Source organism: Periplaneta americana, chromosome 15 (assembly GCF_040183065.1).
Source record: "Periplaneta americana isolate PAMFEO1 chromosome 15, P.americana_PAMFEO1_priV1, whole genome shotgun sequence".
Lineage (NCBI taxonomy): Eukaryota > Metazoa > Arthropoda > Insecta > Blattodea > Blattidae > Periplaneta > Periplaneta americana.
This window is the reverse complement of record NC_091131.1, coordinates 6382438-6400801: the sequence shown is the minus strand read 5'-3', so window position 1 is coordinate 6400801 and position 18364 is coordinate 6382438. Positions and strand designations below refer to the sequence as shown.

The following is an 18364-nucleotide window of genomic DNA, read 5'->3' as shown; positions in this document are numbered from 1 at the left end:
ATTTTTATACCGAAAATTAAGCTCTTTATTCAGCATAAAATAGGATCCCTACTATTCCTCATTTAAAAAGTTTCAAACTATTAGGGGAATATGGGGCAGGACGGGGTATAGCCTCTATCTTCCCAACAAGTAGTGCAATCTACCGAATTTTTTTTTTTTTTTTTTTTTTTTTTTAGAACTTCGTCAACTCATGTAAATATATCGTCACACAACACTTACTGCCATTCCTTGCATCTGTTGTATGTTATTCGGTTGCTGCATCATATTGTATCATTCATTTGCAACTTTAAAGTGTTCTCTTGTCACACGTAAGTAGAAATGAGATTTATTTAGATCATCTATTTTAATGTCATATTATAGAGTGCTTACCTGGCTTTTAATTCCGAAACTTTCTTAAATTTCGTGCGTCATTTTTCCTGCCAATATCTCATAACTTAGAAATTGTGACTGTGGGGCATAACAGGGCAGTACCCCGTCCTGCCCCACGTCATATTTAATTAAATTTCACCTCCTGTAATGGGTTGTTCGTTCTGTTGTTTGTCAGAAGAAAGTTGGATTAGATGCGTATCATGTCTGAAATGGGCTCACAATTATAGCGCAGGAGTAGACAGTGAAGACGAGGATGCCACGCACATTTGCGTATTTTGCGAATGACTTTTTCTCAAGTAAACTTGTAAATGTTGTAGTATTCAAACTTTCAGTATATAATTTTTGTCACTTTTGCCATTTAATTATTAAAAAAAATAGATACCCCATTTTGCCCCGAATGGGGCAAAACACAGATTTCGAAAAACTAATTTATTTTAAGGTTATAATGACCGGATTTCACTCGAAGTGCATATTTTTTTACTTGTTTACAGTGTAATAAAAGCATATATGTCATAAAACCCATACATTTACATTATTTGATACCAAATAAAAACATTCAAACATTAACTACCCCGTCCTGCCCCATGTTCCCCTATTGTGTTCGTGTTTCTTCATAAAAATGATCAGAACTCCACTAATCATCTTTGGAGATCCCTTATACTTCATTATACAGTCGCTGATGTTTGATTGTTTCACAGAGTCCGTGTCGACGGATTACCACCGTCCAACCGTGCAGGAGATCTTTGGAATGACGCCGTCCACGAGTTTGAGCTCATGTGCCTCGTCATCTTCATCGCCCACCTTCCGGGAGCGTTCGTACAGTTCGGGTGGCAGCAACAGGGGCAGGATGGGTGGCAGCGGCACCGTTCGAACGCATTGGCCATTCTCCCGAAACAGCCAAGATTGATCCAGTCAGTACCTGCAGTGCTTATCGGCCGGGACAGTGATCGTCAATTGTGTGTTTGGACAGTGAATAAGCATGGAGTTGACGTCCCTGTCCTAGACAGTTTTAATGTAAGTGGAGTTGACATATTCTTCGATAATGTTTAATTTATAGATAGGTTTGTAAATTAAATGTCTTTTTTATATACATGTGTTTAAAACAAGTATTTAAGTAAAGCAATGCAGAGATAATGCAAACCATTGAAGTAAGAGATTTTCTATATAATTTAAGTATCAGATGATTTAATGTTCGTAGAAATGTAAATTATATTAATCATTGCACTTCAAAAGCACTAAACTTATGTGTCATTCTTTGTGCGCTTTCAAATTCTTCGTCTAGTTGTGTATCATGATCAGCTTGAAGTTGGATTGCTTTGGTTTGGTGTGAGTTGCAGTACGACTGTTTCCATTAGTGGAAAGTCTTTCCTTCCCCAAGGACCAATTTCGAGTACAACTGACATGCCCAATTTCTCAGTCATTCCTCCATGCCAAGATCTGTGGTTTTACAGTGCAAAAGTGAGATTTTTGTATTTAACAGTTTTGTAAGAGTGAGTTGAAATTTATAAGAATGGTAAACAAACAAAAAGAAATTAATTTTCATTCACATCTTCTTTTTGCAGAAACATTTCTACACCTTTCCTTTCTGTTCCTTTCCTTTCCTTGAGGACAGCAGAACAATTGAACCAGAAATGAGGTAAAATCTGAAAATAAACTTTTCATATTTTTGTTTATTTATTTTTTTGTTGTAGCAGGAACTTTATTATGCAAATCTAGCTTTCAGGTAAAGCTCCTTGTGAAGCAGACTTGAATAATTTCAAGGGAAAAATTGTTTTGGGGCCGAGTCCTGCTGAAAATCGTCTACAGCAGCAACGCACCATCTGCTTGCCCATAGACCTGGTACAGCTGACAATCAATTTCAATCGGCGCTATGCCCTGTGCATTCAAAAACTTTATCACTGACCACACTTCACAAGCGGCGGGAGCTGGAATAGGAGCGTCCATCTTCAACCAATGCAACGAAGCTACTGAGGGCACTCGGGAAGTTCCGCTAGCGCATGCGCCATACCAGGACATTACTCTATCACATACACGCAGTCGCTTCGCGCAACATATGGTTTGCTAGCTGTGGGACGAGTGGGAAAGTTACTTTATGGACAAGCCTCGTATCTCGAACCATTTTACCTACTATTAAGAGTATGTGAGATGTTAAGGTAAGCGTTCACTAGTTCACTACATCGTATCGCACGGATCGGAAAAAGACTATCTTAGCTGTAATTGTTATGTAACCGTGTTCACTACATCGTATCGCACGGATCGGAAAAAGACTATCTTAGCTGTAATTGTTATGTAACCGTGTTCACTACATCGTATCGCACGGATCGGAAAAAGACTATCTTAGCTGTAATTGTTATGTAACCGTGTTCACTACATCGTATCGGACGCATCGCCTCTCGGCAAATCCGTCCACGTTTCTCGGACGTGCAACTTTTCCGATGCGTGCGATCATGGCCTTCTTTAATAAACCAATTTTAATTGGTCAACTGTTACTATTATGTTGTGCCATGTTCAGTGTCGCGCCAAAATGGCAGACGGAAAACTTATTTCGCGTGTAGAAAATTGCGAAGAATTATATAATTTGAGGCGTTCCCATAACAGTAATCAAGTCGTTTCTTGCAAATATATTATGTAACCAATATTTCTTTCGTTCCTTCCTCTTCAATTAAGACGCATGAAGCAATTACAAATTCTTATTCGCTAACAAACGTAATTAATAGACCTAACCTCAACTCCTCTGTTTTCAGTAATGTTAATATTGTACAACGTCATGTTTCAAACAGCTGATAGGGGAATCCGATGAGGTGGAGCCGTTACAGTGAACGCATTGCACTTAAAATATCCGTTGCGTGCGATTCGTACGAGGAGTGCGATACGATGTACTGAATGCTTACCTTATGTCTGTACTATTATTAAGCTGATTGACATTTTCACAGAATTGCAATAAATATTACTTTTGTTAATATTTTATATGCCCTTCTAATTTAAAGTATTATCTTCTATTCGATCTGGGTGGCGCAGTCGGCAGTGTTGGCCTTCTGGTCTCATGTTGTAGGTTCGATCCTGGCCCAGGTCAATGCAACAGGATCACGGCAGATTTACTAGCATGTAAAAGAACTTCTGCGGGGCAAAATTCCGGCACACCGTTGACATTGATATAATCTCGGCAGTTGCAAGCATCATTAAATAAAACATAATTTAAATTTATCTTCTTCTATAACCTCCCTTTCTTGTCAAATGTGAAAACTAAGTTATCAGCAAGAGCTGAAATATTTTAAAATCTTCTCTCTATATTTCTTACTGTACAGATTATCTTTCTTAACTTGAGTAGGATGTAGGAGTGAACGAAACGCATTCAATTATGCATGCTTTTTACACTAAAAATGAGAGTGCATGTGGCAATTGAAAGCTGCCCATCGCCGTGGGTATCTTGTGCATATTTCAACAGCAGCATGTAGTGAACAGCTGATAGGTTTAGGTGGCCATGAATAAACTGAAAATTGTTTTGTTTGGTGATGGTGGACCTTTTAAGCTGAAAATGGCAGCAAGTATGATTAGCTTCACTGAAGATTAACGCAAATACGGTGTTGGACCACAATTTTGCAAATCAAGTGTCCAAATATTGGATCGATATTTAATATTATTTTATTAATATATATACGTAGTGAAAATGGGCTGCGAAAGGGTATCTGTCGGATACAGGGGGGAGAGCCATTAATCCTTCCATTAAGGAACCAACCTGGACAAATACCCAATGTCCCATCCCTGCCTTCCCGTGGTGCAGCTGTTAGTAAGCATAACTTTACAAGCTGAACTAAAGGGAGGGGCTACTCATCAATTAGCACTGGTCAGCTTGATGAGTTAATGACCGAATTTGGTATAATTTTCCTCTATTCAATACCTAATTCCCTCTTTACCCTTCCTATCCAGTCCTCTGACTGAACTCTTACTTTCTTCGACCCGACGGCATTAGAGCATTCGAGGCCTAGGGGTTCATTTCACTTTCCTTCCTCCTCTTTCTACTTTTCTGTTCCCAGTGCTGACCTGCTATGGCACTAAAATCGTCCTCCAGTGGCTTAAAGAGGGAAAACTGGTGATCAACTCTCCCAGCTAGGTCCAATGGACCCGTCGACCAACAGCAGGTGTGGTCCTCCAGACATTCTGGGGGTTGTGTGTGAATGAAGTAGCCACCAAAACGTTAAAATATGGTGTTCACTTAAATCGGCTACAACTTGCCATTTTCAAATATTGAAGTGCAAGAGATCAAATGACTTTATTGTCAAACGTCTGGCATTAGAAAACAACAACAACGTAGTGAAAATGACGTTCAACACAGCACACCATGTAGACACAAATCTACATGCATCATAATTGAACATTCGTTTTCAACTTGATTCTTTCAATATCCTCCCCCGAGTGCATGTGTAAATGCGCGGAAAAGTGAACAGTATAGATGTACCTTATAGGTATTAATGCAAAACTTGGCCATTTTTCCTGCTAGACAGGCAAGTATGTGCATACAGTTAGCGATCCAAGCTGCAAATAAGTAACACTACTGGAAAAGTCAGCTATTGCTGTTATGTTATGATGATGATACAGAAGTGAAAGATTTATTAGAAGAATGAGGGTTTCGAAAGAATCTTATTGTTCAGCTGTAAATTCCAGCAACAGCAAAGTATGAAACCCAGAATTGAATTTTTTTACCTTCTCTAAAGATCCAGAAAAATTCAAACATTTAGTGTAAGCCTACTGGCTTATGCTTAGCATGTGTTCTTAATGTGGTTAAGTTTCGGGTTTTTTATATTGTTTTTTATATTCATTGTTCAAGAATTAAAACAGAAAATCAATATCCCGAATTTAAAAGAAAACTTACAAATTAAACCAAACCCTTTAACTCTGTTAAATATAGAATATAATCTAAATTTAACAGAAGAAATACTGAAATCAGAAGTAAACACTGAAATACTGAAACAATTGTCTTTAGAGACAATTAATATTAGGTACCCTCCACAAAACTGGCTTCATTTATACACTGACGGATCCTTGATCTCCAGAGAACAAGGTGCCGGTGCAGGTGTTATGTGCTGTCTCTTCTCACTTTATAGATCTCTTGGATATGGAACAACAAGTTTTGATGGTGAAATCATTGCAATAAGTGAAGGAATCTTCTATGCCACTCAATAAATTTAAGAATGCAGTTATATTGTCAGACTCCAAAGCAGCTATTCTATCAATCATCTCTAAACACACAACTTCATTTCAAACAGCAGAAATAACTAAAATGCTCTCTCAATTAATATCACTCAATAAAAGAATTGTATTCCAATGGATACCATCCCATTGTGGAATCCTGGGAAACGAGAATGCGGAAGCTTTAGCAAAGAAGGGCAGCACTGCTACTTACAGACCTGTTACTAAATATACGTATTACTCTGTGAAGAGATTTATTAAATCTACATACTTAGACTTCAACAAACAAAATTTGATAACACAATCCCAAGGGAAAAAATGGAACTCTCTGCATCATAATCCACAGTTAATTCCCGATTTACCACGAAAATCGTCTGTAGCTGCATTTAGATTGGCAACAGGCCATGATTGTTTGGCCAAACACCTGCATAGAATTGGAATATATCAGTCCCCTAACTGCCCATTGTGCAACTCAAACCAAGAAATGGATTTGGAACACCTCAAAATCTGTGCTTCAGTGGCTGGTCATGATAATATCTTTGAAAAATATTGGAGTGCAAGAGGTCAAATGACTTTATTGCCAAACGCCGGCATTAGAAAACAACAACAATATATTGTAATAGTCTCCATGCTGGCTGGTGAATCCATGGCCAGCCAAAGATGATACTACTTAGCATGGCTTTCTTCAGGAGCAAAGTAAAGTCAAATCCCAGATCATAGTTATGGCATATATAAGAAGCCTCCAAACAAAACTGTCGGCAATTTCTCGTCCATGTCGACATTTGCGGGAAGCACAAAAGACCCACACCATTTTCCCTATGTGCGTGTGGGCTCATCTCATCCTCCACCTTCTAATTCAGGCTTGCAAATAAGCAGGCACCCACATGCCCTGGACATATAAATTATTTTCACAGGTGCCTGAGATACCAATTACACGGGCATCTAAATTTAAAAGAAAATCATCAAAAAACTTGTTATGCAATGAATATTTCAAATTTTTTAATTATATTATTTTGTGATGTCTATTATGTTTGCTCTTGGAGCATCATCGAGAATTTTTTCCTGAAGTCTGTGTATAGGGAGAATCACGTTAGAGCAGTTCCTAAAAGTTTAATTTGGCCATCTTTACATTGTTGCCAACTAATACCAGATATCACCAAAGGGTAAAATCACAATGCTACTGAAATAATAATAATATATTGTTAACAATAACAATGTCTTGCTTATTTACCACATCTCATCTTTATGTTGCGAGGTGTTTCCTAAATGGTTCAATATTTTATGAAATAGTATGTTTTCCTCCTGGACTTCTGGTATATTATGTTGGTGATTAGTATGATCTAACATTATGTAAAATCTATTTTGTCTGGCAACATTAAATTCATTGCTTTGACTAAATAGTTTACAATTCAAGAGACCTAACCTAAAAATGTATTTACTTGCTTGCATTTTCATCAGTTTCCTTTACTGCAAACCGAAATTGTTCCTGCCAACATAACAGTTAGAAAATAACTGCCAGTTGTAGTATTTGACAGTACCCGAAATTCGAAACAAAATTAGTAAAACAAAATTCAACCTGAAAGCTAGAAAATCACTATAACCCACTAGCATATGTAATCATAGTGGAAGATTGGTTAAGTTTCACCTTAAGGTATTAAGTAAGGTGATCTGGACTATAGTATGGTAGTACATGACGTTACTCAAAAGCAGGGGCGTATTTTGCGGGCTACCGGCCCAACTGTAATTTCAATGACGAAGTCATCAAAGTATTTTCGTCCCAATTAAGACGTCTGGAATTCGCATATAAATAGGTAAGGAATTTTATTATAGGGATTTTAAAATATATTTTGCGTAATAATAGGGTCAGCGATAGCCCAGACCCTTAAACCAGTATACGTCACTGCTCAAAAGAGGACGGAACCTGCTCCCTTCCCTTTCCTCTCTCCAAGCCAGTTGTGTTCCCTCTCCAACGCAATTCCTTTTGTGCCCTACTCATTGGACTAGGCATTTATGACTCCACATATGCAGAACGCTTGTTTTTTTAGTGTCACTTCACAGATTCCACAGACGGTATTTTTTATGCTCCCCAAGTTGTATCAGAAATAAATGGGCCTGATGCTGAATCATCGGTATCACTAACTTAGTGGATATTCAATTCAATTCAATTTAGGGCATTTCAAAACCTAAGAGGTTTTTAGCCTCATTCATGATATATCGCCATTCGTCTCTGTTCTCTGCATCTTCTTGTCGTCCTCCCGCTGTAGAAAGATTATCATACTCTTGGTCCTGCAATGGAGACGAGGCCTACCAAGAGGTCTCTTATATCTTGGAGAATAGTCGAAAGCTTTACATACAAGAGAGTTTCAATATCCCTTAGTTCCCTGTTGTTCGAAATTCTCCATGTGTTATTTTCTTGAATGGGACCAAAAATCTTCCTCAAGATTTTGTTCTCAAAAGTAAAAAGGGATTTTGTTGTTTTTTTTTTTTTTTTTGTTAATATCCAAGTTTCGCAGCAATATAGGAGAGTTGGTAGGATTATTGTTTTATAGCATCTTAATTTTGATAATCTAGAAAGGAGTTTGGAACTAAGCAATTTATGAAGGGAGTAATAACATTTATTTGCCGTAACGAGTCTGTGTTCAATTTCTTTCCCCAATAAGCCTGTTTCATTAATTATACTTCCTAAGTATTTAAATTCAGTAACTTTTTGAAACTCCCAATCATCTATTAGAAGTGACCCTTTATTATTTGAGGTACGTGATATATTCATGTATTTAGTTTTATCAGAATTAATTTTTAATTCTGTTATTCTTGTTTCTTCTACTAAAAGTCTAAAAAGTTTCTTGATATCATCTTCTGTTTGTCCTAGACGGACAAGATCATCAGCATATGCTAATAAATTAATTTTACCATTGAGTGGATATTAGTAAAGTTATTATTTATTGGGAAATAAATAAAATTTAGTACTGTTGATATAGGGATTTAACTCTTTTTCAAACTACTTTTAGAGGAAAAAATTATTTCTTTACATTGATAACATGAAATATAGCAGCTTGTCTTTAAGAAGCAGTAAATCAGGTAAGAAAGTGGGCCTGTAGAATATTTGGTAGACTTCTATATACTGAGTTTATTTGCATACCAAACTGTTAATAGAAGTACGAGGCGTGTTCTTAAAGTAAGTTCCTTTTTCAATTATAGCCGTCACATCGCTGCAATCGTTATTTTGCGCATGCGTGTTTTCTTCTTCAGTTCTCAGACAAGCTGTGCATGCAGTTTCAGAGCTTCAGTCCGTGTGTGTGGTTAGTTGTGATCAGTTGAAATGTTTAAAGTGATCGAGCACCCCGCCGACTGTGAGATGCGGTCTGTTATCCGTTTCTTGAATGCGAGAAACATCAAACCAGCTGACATACATCGTCAACTTTGTGAGGTGTATGGTGATGATGCCATTAGTGATGGAATGGTCAGGAGATGGGTTAGGAAGTTCAACGAGGGCCGCGTCTCTGTGCATGACAAGTAGTTTACCAGTCGGCCATCTTTGATCAATGACGATTTGGCACATGCTGTCGATGAAAAAATTCGTGAGGACAGGAACAAATTGACCATCCCCCCTACAGCCCGGATTTGGCTCCAAGTGACTTTAATCTCTTCCTGCACCTCAAGAAGTTCCTCGGTGGTCAACGTTTTGATGGCGACGATGAAGTGAAGACAGCAGTGTGGGAGTGGTTCGCATCGCAGGCAGGTGAATTCTACAATAAGGGGATAGAAAGACTTGTGCCACAACTCGATAAATGCCTCAATAATGGTGGAGATTATGTTGAGAAGTAATTGAAGTGTGGGGAATACAGTGCAACAAAAATGGTTTGTAAATATCCTCCCGTTTACTTACTACACCCTTTTGGAACTTCCTTTAAGAACACGCCTCGTACAATATGGCCCAGAATAAAGTATACCGAAGTTGGATTATGTTGGAATCACAGTTCAGTGAGAAAAATTTATTGGGGCATTGTTAATTGTACACAGTTGGTTGAGGTGGCAGAGTCAGTGTAAAAGTGGTGCGTGAACTTTACGAAGAAAAGATTCACCATCAAGGACACCCCTTTTCTGCAAATTCCCCTGATCTTACCCCCCCCCCTCCCCAATGCGTATCTGTGGGGTATCCTGAAAGAGCATGTATACAGAGATCCGATACCATCATTCAGCTGAAACCAAACATTAGACATGTCCTTCACTCTGTAACAACAATGAAAATAGAAAAAATGTTCAGTAATCTTCAGGACCGTTACGAAGCATGTGTAAGGAATAGTGGAGAATTTTTACATCATGTATACATTACTTGTTGATACTGTATGTTTCTCAACTAAATTTCATGTTGTTTAGTTTCCAGTGCCGGCTGGTGGTTGGAAAATATGGTGGTGCAGAATGGATTTCGGAGAGGAGTGAAACATACTTTACTTTAAAGTTTAAAACCGTGTATACCTGAGGGCGAACACGTATAAAGCTAATTTATATGCATTTAATAAGTAAAATGACTAATTACAAGCATACCCATTTATACAGAAAGTCCAAAAGTGGAAGAGGTCGTGGGCGGAGCTCTCTATATTACGATTTACCCTCATGAAAAACATTTGAGCACAGAATTGTCAACAGAATGCTACCAAGTACCAAGTACAACGTTTTCGTTCATAAAATTCAAATGCAGCTTCCGTAGGCCGTCGGGAGATAGCAGCACTTACTGTCAGAACGACAACTCTTAGAACTTTAAAGCAAAATACAGGTTCCTTTATGTATTGTGCCGTTTGTGTGCATGCATATTGAGAAAGTAATGTGCGAAATACGCGACTGTTCGTTGCACAAGCCGAATGAATACATTTTTCATCCTTATTACTTTGGACAAATGTCCAGTTGAAACAGATACTTTCCCAATGAATTTAGTTTCTTCTGCACTGACGTTGGTGTCCATGTCAGGGAGTGCGACAAACCGTTCTCAATGAGGAAAGCAGTAGACCATGCCTCTAACTCCCTGTCCCCGCACTAGCCGAACATCTCTATAAGCTACCTTCCCTAGGTTTTCAACATCTTTGCAAATCAAGAGGCTCGGAGGCTCCTGCAGACATAAAAAACAAGACGCCATTTGCAGATAGTCATGAATGAAAATTGTAAAATAAAATTATATAATTAATAGTAACAAAGCCGGGAGATTAGGAACATTACTGGGGGGTGTACAAACCTGCAACCCCCTTGAGAAGCCGCCACTGTTAGTTTCAGTATACTTTATTCTGGACCATACTGTAGTTCTGAAGCTTGCAAGGTCCTAAGAAGGAAACATAATTTTAAGCTAATTAAGTCATTGATATTGAATTTAACAAAATATTTATTGCACAAATTATACATTTACATGTCTTCCCTTTCTACATTTTACAGCACTACATTCCTCTATAAAAGAGGATTAACCTAATTATTATATTCAGTATACTGTCCATGCACCAGGTCAGAGACCCTGAGTATCAGGGGGAAATGAAGGAGTGGTTATTCCCACATGAATTTCAGGAACTGCATAGAACTGATAGTTGGGGATGAGTCTACAGTTCATTGGGAAAATAGTAAATCTGCAGTATTGGAGGTTTCAGTGAAATGCATATTTTGAATAGCTACTAATAGATCCTAGAACAGTGTGACCAACTCAGCTGCATTTACGAAGCAGTGTGTGCACTCACGAGCAAAAAAGACAACTATTTGAGTGAGATGATCTGCTCTTGCACAAAGAACAGGAGTTTGTCACCACTGTCGTACAATCACTCATTTGAAACTAACATAGTTCTTCCCTTGTGCTTGAACAGAGTGACAGAGCTGTTGCACAGACACACGATGGCTCTTTGGTTTCCATCACTGTCAATTAGATCTTCATCCTCAAGCTACTTTAATTCTCAGTTTTATATAAATTTTATAGAATTTATTACAGCAATTGACAATACCTAGGATTTCCAGATTTGTTCTAGGAAAAAAAAAATTACGATAAATAAGGTAGATGGATGCAAACTTCTCAGGAATTTAGTAGCATATAATAAAATTGAATGTTTTATTGTTTAAGGTGCAAGGTCATTACCATTTTAGTTTTTATAACAACTTTTTTAAATAGTGGAAACACACATAGCATTATAAAAGTAAATCTCTGCATGTAGACGTAAAAGACTGCATGTTGAAAATAATCAGAAAGAAAAACTGTAGATAACACTCCAATTACGGAAGACGGTATTTTAAGGTGGGGAAAAAAAAACTAAGAATATGGGAAAACTTACAATCTGGCAACCTGAACCTAAAGATACGATCACAGAAAACATTCTTTGTTCTTCAATTTTCCATTAATGTTCGCATTTGTACAAAACTATAACAGTTTTATCCGGGATCAAACAATAAACAATGTAATGAAATCCAAAATATTGCAGAAAAATTTAATTTCTGAGCAAACATATTTGTCTCAACTATTTTCAAAGCCAAATGTTCACAAAAAAAATCGCTTAAACATTAAGAAAATATAATTGCATTTGCATATCATTTTCCCGCCCTGGGCCCTAATTAGTATGAAGCCCTAGACAGTCTTTGATTATGCAAAATACTCATATGTTACTGCTTCTGTTTTCTCCAAGAGCTAGTAGGCCCTTCTCCACACCAATATCAAAAGTGCAATTGAAACCTGCTTCAGAGCAGTTAACTTGTTATTTTATTCTTATATTTTAACACTTTAAGCCTGGAAATATTTAAATATCCGGCATACCCCTGCTCTGCCATCAGTTTTAAATGCCCCCACTATGAAAAATTTACGTGATGTGGTAGCATTTAACATAGGAACATCAATTTTTACCAGAATGAACTGGAGTGTCGAATGGTTAAGATTTCACATCAATATTAGAGTTCGTTTTCTTGATAAAAAAATCGCAAATTTGGAAATGTGTGCTGGACGAGAGCATACTAGAATCACAGTCTAATATCATACAGTCACGAAGCTTGAGGTGATTTTTTGCATTTCTCGCAATACAGCGTTCGAAGCGGTTAGCAACTGAGAGTACTAGGAACAATAGACTGCTGCTACTATTCCGCATTGTCATCCAATGAGGTGATAGTAGCATCACAGTCTAGTATATACAGTCGCGAAGCTCAATACGTAGTAAATATGCAAACATAAGATAGTTGCTCACCACTAGGATCGCTAATATCGCCTCATTACAGGCAATGCAAAATAGTACCGTCACAGTCTATTGTTTCTAGCACCCTCAAAACTCAAGCTTCGTGACTGTATATAGTAGACTGTGGTAGCATCGTAATGGTTAGCAACTAAACTAAAGTTCAATTGTCATTGGATGCATATTCCCTACATATTGAGCTTCAGACTGGTATGTACTAGACTGACTACTGCTGGGTTCTTGGCAATTTAAATGCCAGGATTAGCAGTACTACCACCAGATTTGAAGTGTTGACTCAGTTTTCCGTAGCTATTACTTCACACCTTCTCAAATCTATGTACATAATCTAGGAACGTTTTGAATTCCCTAATCTCCTTGAAGTTTAATTTAACCTTCTTTTGTTTAGCATCTGAATGTAAATGGAAAACGATATGGCAACCAGCACTAATACGTATATTAGAAATGTTTTCTTTGACAATAATAAACAGTTTGCAATTCATTTTAGGTGTATGTTTCAGATAAGTCTATGATCAATAATATAATATGTAATTAATTTTCAGTCTTAATGACATCATAATAATATTATCTTAACTATACAGAGATCACACATAATACTTTATTTTTCAATCATATTATAGGCTAAAAGGTAAAAAAAGGTAAAGGCATCCCCGTAACATGCCATGAAGGCACTTGGGGGGCATGGAGGTAGAGCCCCACGCTTTCCATGACCTCGGCACTAGAATGAGGTGGTGTGGTCGGCACCACGCTCTGACCGCCTTTTACCCCCGGGAAAGACCCGGTACTCAATTTTATAGAAGGCTGAGTGAACCTTGGGGCCGTTTTGAAAGTTTGGCAACGAGAAAAAATCCTGTCACCACCTGGGATCGAACCCCGGACCTTCCAGTCCGTAGCCAGCTGCTCTACCAACTGAGCTACCCGGCCACCCAATCATATTATAGGCTACATTGAATAAATGCTTTCGCCGAGTTAGGCAACATCAGACAGTGCTAGCAATATCTAAACTTCACATGAAGTCTAATATGCTGATTCGGAGTTACACTCGGGCGCGGGTTCGATTCTCGCTTGGGCTGATTACTTGGTTGGGTTTTTTTCCCCCGAGTTTTCCCCAACCGTAAAGCAAATAGCAGGTAATCTATGGCGAATTCTCGGCCTTATCTCGATATCATCAATTCCATCGACGCTAAGTAACCTAGTAGTTGATACAGCATCGTTAAATAACCAAGTAAAAAAAAGTCTAATACACATACTATTTTAACATCACAAACAAATGTGTTTAATGTATACGGCAATAGTCTTTATGTGAAGTTCAGATACTACTAGCAATGCCTGGTGATGGCTAACACAACGAAAACGTTTAGTTATTCAGTATGTCATATAACTAAAATTTAAAAAATTGACCCATTCTTTATCTTTAGGGCTTTACGAAGTCCCTTAACTCATTAAGGAACGGGCACGCTCAAGTGACGTTTTCCTCGTATCATGTGCATTAATATTCAGTTTTGTAACAAGAGTGAGAAATTATGGTCGATGTTTCGGTCCTGTTTTATAGGTGTTCTCTTTTTCTAAATGCCATTGAAATTTGCCCGCCTTATTTCGTTCTATTCACTCGAAATGCAAAATGCTGGCATGACCATTGGTTTTATAGCTAGATTTTTTATATAGGCCTAGTTTGTATTTTGTGGAACGCCGAGTTTCCTAATTAGCAACAAAGTCGACAAGTATGAGATAATATAGCGTAAATTGCCACGATCAACCTATTAGAAAAATATACATATTGAGAGAGAACTAATTGCTGGAAGTCATGAATATACTTTCGAACCACGAAAAAATTATACTCCCATTTGTAAGGATGAGCCTCATCTCGTTATCACCAATTCAATCGACCCTAGATAATCTAGCAGTTGATACAGCGTCGTTAAATAACAGAATTAAGCAAACGAAATTTTTAAATTAATTTTGAATGACGAACTCTTAAAAGTCACTCTTAAAAATTAGTACGTACTGTATAACGAATCGAAAATGAAACAAACAACAGCACATTTGCAATCATACGGGGATTAAAACAGTGAAAAAGGCTGCGGAACAAAACATTACACGGGCTTAACAAATAATCATTCATGGTTTCATATTCCGAAGAATGTCACCTTACGGCGACAAAAAGGTTTTAATTGAGGATTTGAGATATATTTTAAGGTTAGAAATAAAAAATAGTAATATTAAAGATGTTGATTATAATGTATATGGTACAATTTCATCTTTATACGAAAATACATCTTTATCACTGCAATTGCACACTACTGAGACATCGTAATGTCATTCTCTAACACGTGCTGCGCTCAATCCAATTCCTACGATCAGTGCTACAACGGTGAAGCCTTGCGCCCCTATCCGAAGTCTCATCATGTACTGTGACATCTGTCGTTTGCCCTGCCTGAAGCTCCACAAGCCATACGACAAAGCACCGAACGTAGCCAAGCATCCTGCAAACAAATCACCAGGTATGTAGTAATATCTCGAAATAAAATTAGATTATGTATACATTTATAATTCACGTTAGAAATATCCACTGTCTGTCTTCCCATGTGACCAGACGTTGAACAAGCGATGCCATGGATTCGTTTTAATAAAAGGGCGATGAAAGTTATTTAAAAAAAAGTGTATTCATGTATTTATTACGTGTAAGTTACAGTAGAAATTATATGGTATTTAACATTTTACGTTCTATGGCATGTATAAAAATAAATTCTATGAAAAATGAACGCAGATTTTATAAATTTAAGAAAGAAGGGTTATAGTACGCTTAACTGGACACGATAAACTCTATCGGGATTAATGGAATCAACATTTTCGGAAAAAGATGACAATATATATCACGAAACGTTATCACTTTTGCCTTTCTATGTATTGAATTTCATGACATTTACAAGACAATGCTGGTCAAGGGCAAATTAAGAATTAGGTAAGGTTAGGTTTGTGTCAGCAGTAAATACCTATTGGAACGAATGGATTCTCTTTCACTTTACGTAGGAATTTTTCTTGCGTTGTTTCGTCAGTAGTTGTATGAATTTCATTGTGAAGTTGTAGCCAATCAAATTCTGATTCTTTTTCACCATCATCTTGATTTTGTGACACAGGCATACTTGCACCAATTAATTTACGATATTTACCTAATTGAATAGTTCGCAATTTGCTTGTCGTTTATTCAATGTTAGTTCGCAGTTTGGTCACCTAGCAGGCCAAGCGTGTGAAGCGAAAACAGAAACGTGATCTTCGCTAAGAGTATAGAGACAATACCACAGATTACAAACAGAGAACTATACTCTCAGACTGCAGCGGTAATGATAATTCAATCTGTGGTACGCGTACCCCCCAAGGGTACTTGGGATTGTCTGAGGAGTGAATATACATCCTACTGGCTACGTATGTAAAAATGATGACATGTTTATTTTATTATGCTTCTCGATAAATTCCACTTTACATGTTTTCTTTTACAATATCAACTCTTGTTTTTTCTTGCTTCAATAACATTTTATGTGATTAATTACTATTATTATTGCACTAATAACTATTGTATAATAATAATGATAATTAATATTATTACTTATTTATTCATTCATTTATTTATTTTGCATACGACATCAATCATAGTCTTCTATTATTTCTTATAAAATAACTGCAATGCAATTTGGAGCTATGAAGGTAAAAAAAAATGTATTTTGAGGATACGTTAGCAAGAAAGATTGAATACCACTGCCATAGAGCAGTAAAAGTTTCCAAAGTGGGGATCGCGAGATGATTTACAAAATAAAAGAAAAACGCCTTATTAACGTGCATATATTTTGTATTCATATTAACAAAATAAATATAAAAAAGTTGAACATAATCAAGAAAATTTTTTCAGTATGGTACTTATAAAATAAAAAATAATTATTATGATACATTTTCCTCTTATTCTAGAAAGTAGCTTCTCAAACCGGACTCTTGATATACATACTGTATAACACACAGTGATATCACTTTCAAGTTTTAAGTTGTTTTGTTGCCAATCATAGACCAGAAACTTATCTTGAATAAATACGAGGTTGCAAACGTTATAAAAAATATAAGACTTCTTTTGCAAGCTGGGGATATCATTGTATACTTTTGATCTACAACGAAAAAATCTAGTTTCAACAATCCATCAGTAGGCACAGAGGCCTGTATCAGTTTTTCCTTCATTTTTATTTTTCCAATTCGAGTCAGTTGAACGCAACTGTCTAAAAATGGATTAAGCATTCATCTGGTTCATCGCTGTGGAGTAACGGTTAGCGAGTCTGACCGTGAACCGAGTAGACCTAGGTTCAAGTCCAAGTTGGGACAAGTTATGTGGTTGGGTTTTTTCCTGGGGTTTTCCCTCAACCAATTGAAGCAGAATTGCTGGGCAACTTTTAGCGTTGGACCTCGAACCCATTTAGCCATATTCATACATCATCATGATCATCATCCATACAATAGCCCGGGTTAAGTTCACGGTGCGGCATGCTGTACTTGTACAAGAGCTCTGCCATTCTGCTACCCAATTATTCACAGAATAGGAGTGGTAAGCACAATAAGCCCGAGTCTGTAAACCTTCGGATCCCTTCTTCATACAAGGAAAAAAGTCTTCATCTATGACTGTCGTAATTGTTTTCAATTTCTTCTAGAAAATACTCAAAAGGCTGTAGTTTACAATTGTGGAAATTTAATTAATCTTCATGTCCATACATAGGCGGAGACAACGTTTTCCTTCGCAGGGGGGGGGGGGCACAATAACACAAAAAAATCTGCTAAATTCATAAATATACTTACTTACTGGCTTTTAAAGAACCCGGAGGTTCATTGCCGCCCTCACATAAGCCCGCCATTGGTCCCTATCCTGAGCAAGATTAATTCAGTCTCTATCATCATATTCCACCTCCCTCAAATCCATTTTCATATTATCCTCCCATCTACGTCTCGACCTCCCCAAAGGTCTTTTTCCCCTCCGGCCTCCCAACTAACACTCTATATGCATTTCTGGAATCGCCCATACGTGCTACATGTCCTGCCCATCTCAAACGTCTGGATTTTATGTTCCTAATTATGTCAGGTGAAGTATACAATGCGTGCAGCTCTGCGTTGTGTAACTTTCTCCATTCTCCTGTAACTTCATCCCTCTTAGCCCCAAATATTTTCCTAAGAACCTTATTCTCAAACACCCTTAATCTCTGTTCCTCTCTCAAAGTAAGAGTCCAAGTTTCACAACCATACAGAACAACCGGTAATATAACTGTTTTATAAATTCTAACTTTCAAATTTTTTGACAGAAGATTAGATGACAAAAGCTTCTCAACGGAATAATAACACGCATTTCCCATATTTGTTCTGCGTTTAATTTCCTCCCGAGTGTCATTTATATTTGTTACTGTTGCTCCAAGATATTTGAATTTTTCCACCTCTTCGAAGAATAAATCTCCAATTTTTATAGTTCCATTTCGTAGAATATTCTGGTCACGAGACATAATCATATACTTTGTCTTTTCGCGATTTACTTCCAACCCTATCGCTTTACTTGCTTCAACTAGAATTTCCGCGTTTTCCCTAATCGTTTG

General features: G+C 37.3%; 1 protein-coding gene and 1 long non-coding RNA gene across 8 annotated transcripts in view; both read left to right on the top strand.

Moving 5' to 3' along the window:
- Nucleotides 1-1911, top strand: part of LOC138715813 (rhotekin-like) — a 239584-nt gene extending 237673 nt beyond the window's left edge. For 6 of the 7 annotated variants that reach the window (XM_069848905.1, XM_069848901.1, XM_069848903.1 and 3 more), the window contains one exon: nucleotides 1068-1911. In XM_069848905.1, coding sequence (XP_069705006.1) covers nucleotides 1068-1276 — 209 coding nt within the window. In that variant the 3' untranslated portion in view covers nucleotides 1277-1911. The remainder of the gene's footprint in view (nucleotides 1-1067) is intronic. The other variant, XM_069848906.1, reaches the window with a different exon arrangement.
- A 10695-nt stretch (nucleotides 1912-12606) lies between these two features.
- Nucleotides 12607-14900, top strand: LOC138715812 (uncharacterized). Its single transcript, XR_011336575.1, has 2 exons — nucleotides 12607-13372; nucleotides 13694-14900. It is a non-coding gene; the product is annotated as an uncharacterized lncRNA (long non-coding RNA).
- Nucleotides 14901-18364: the final 3464 nt, after the last annotated feature.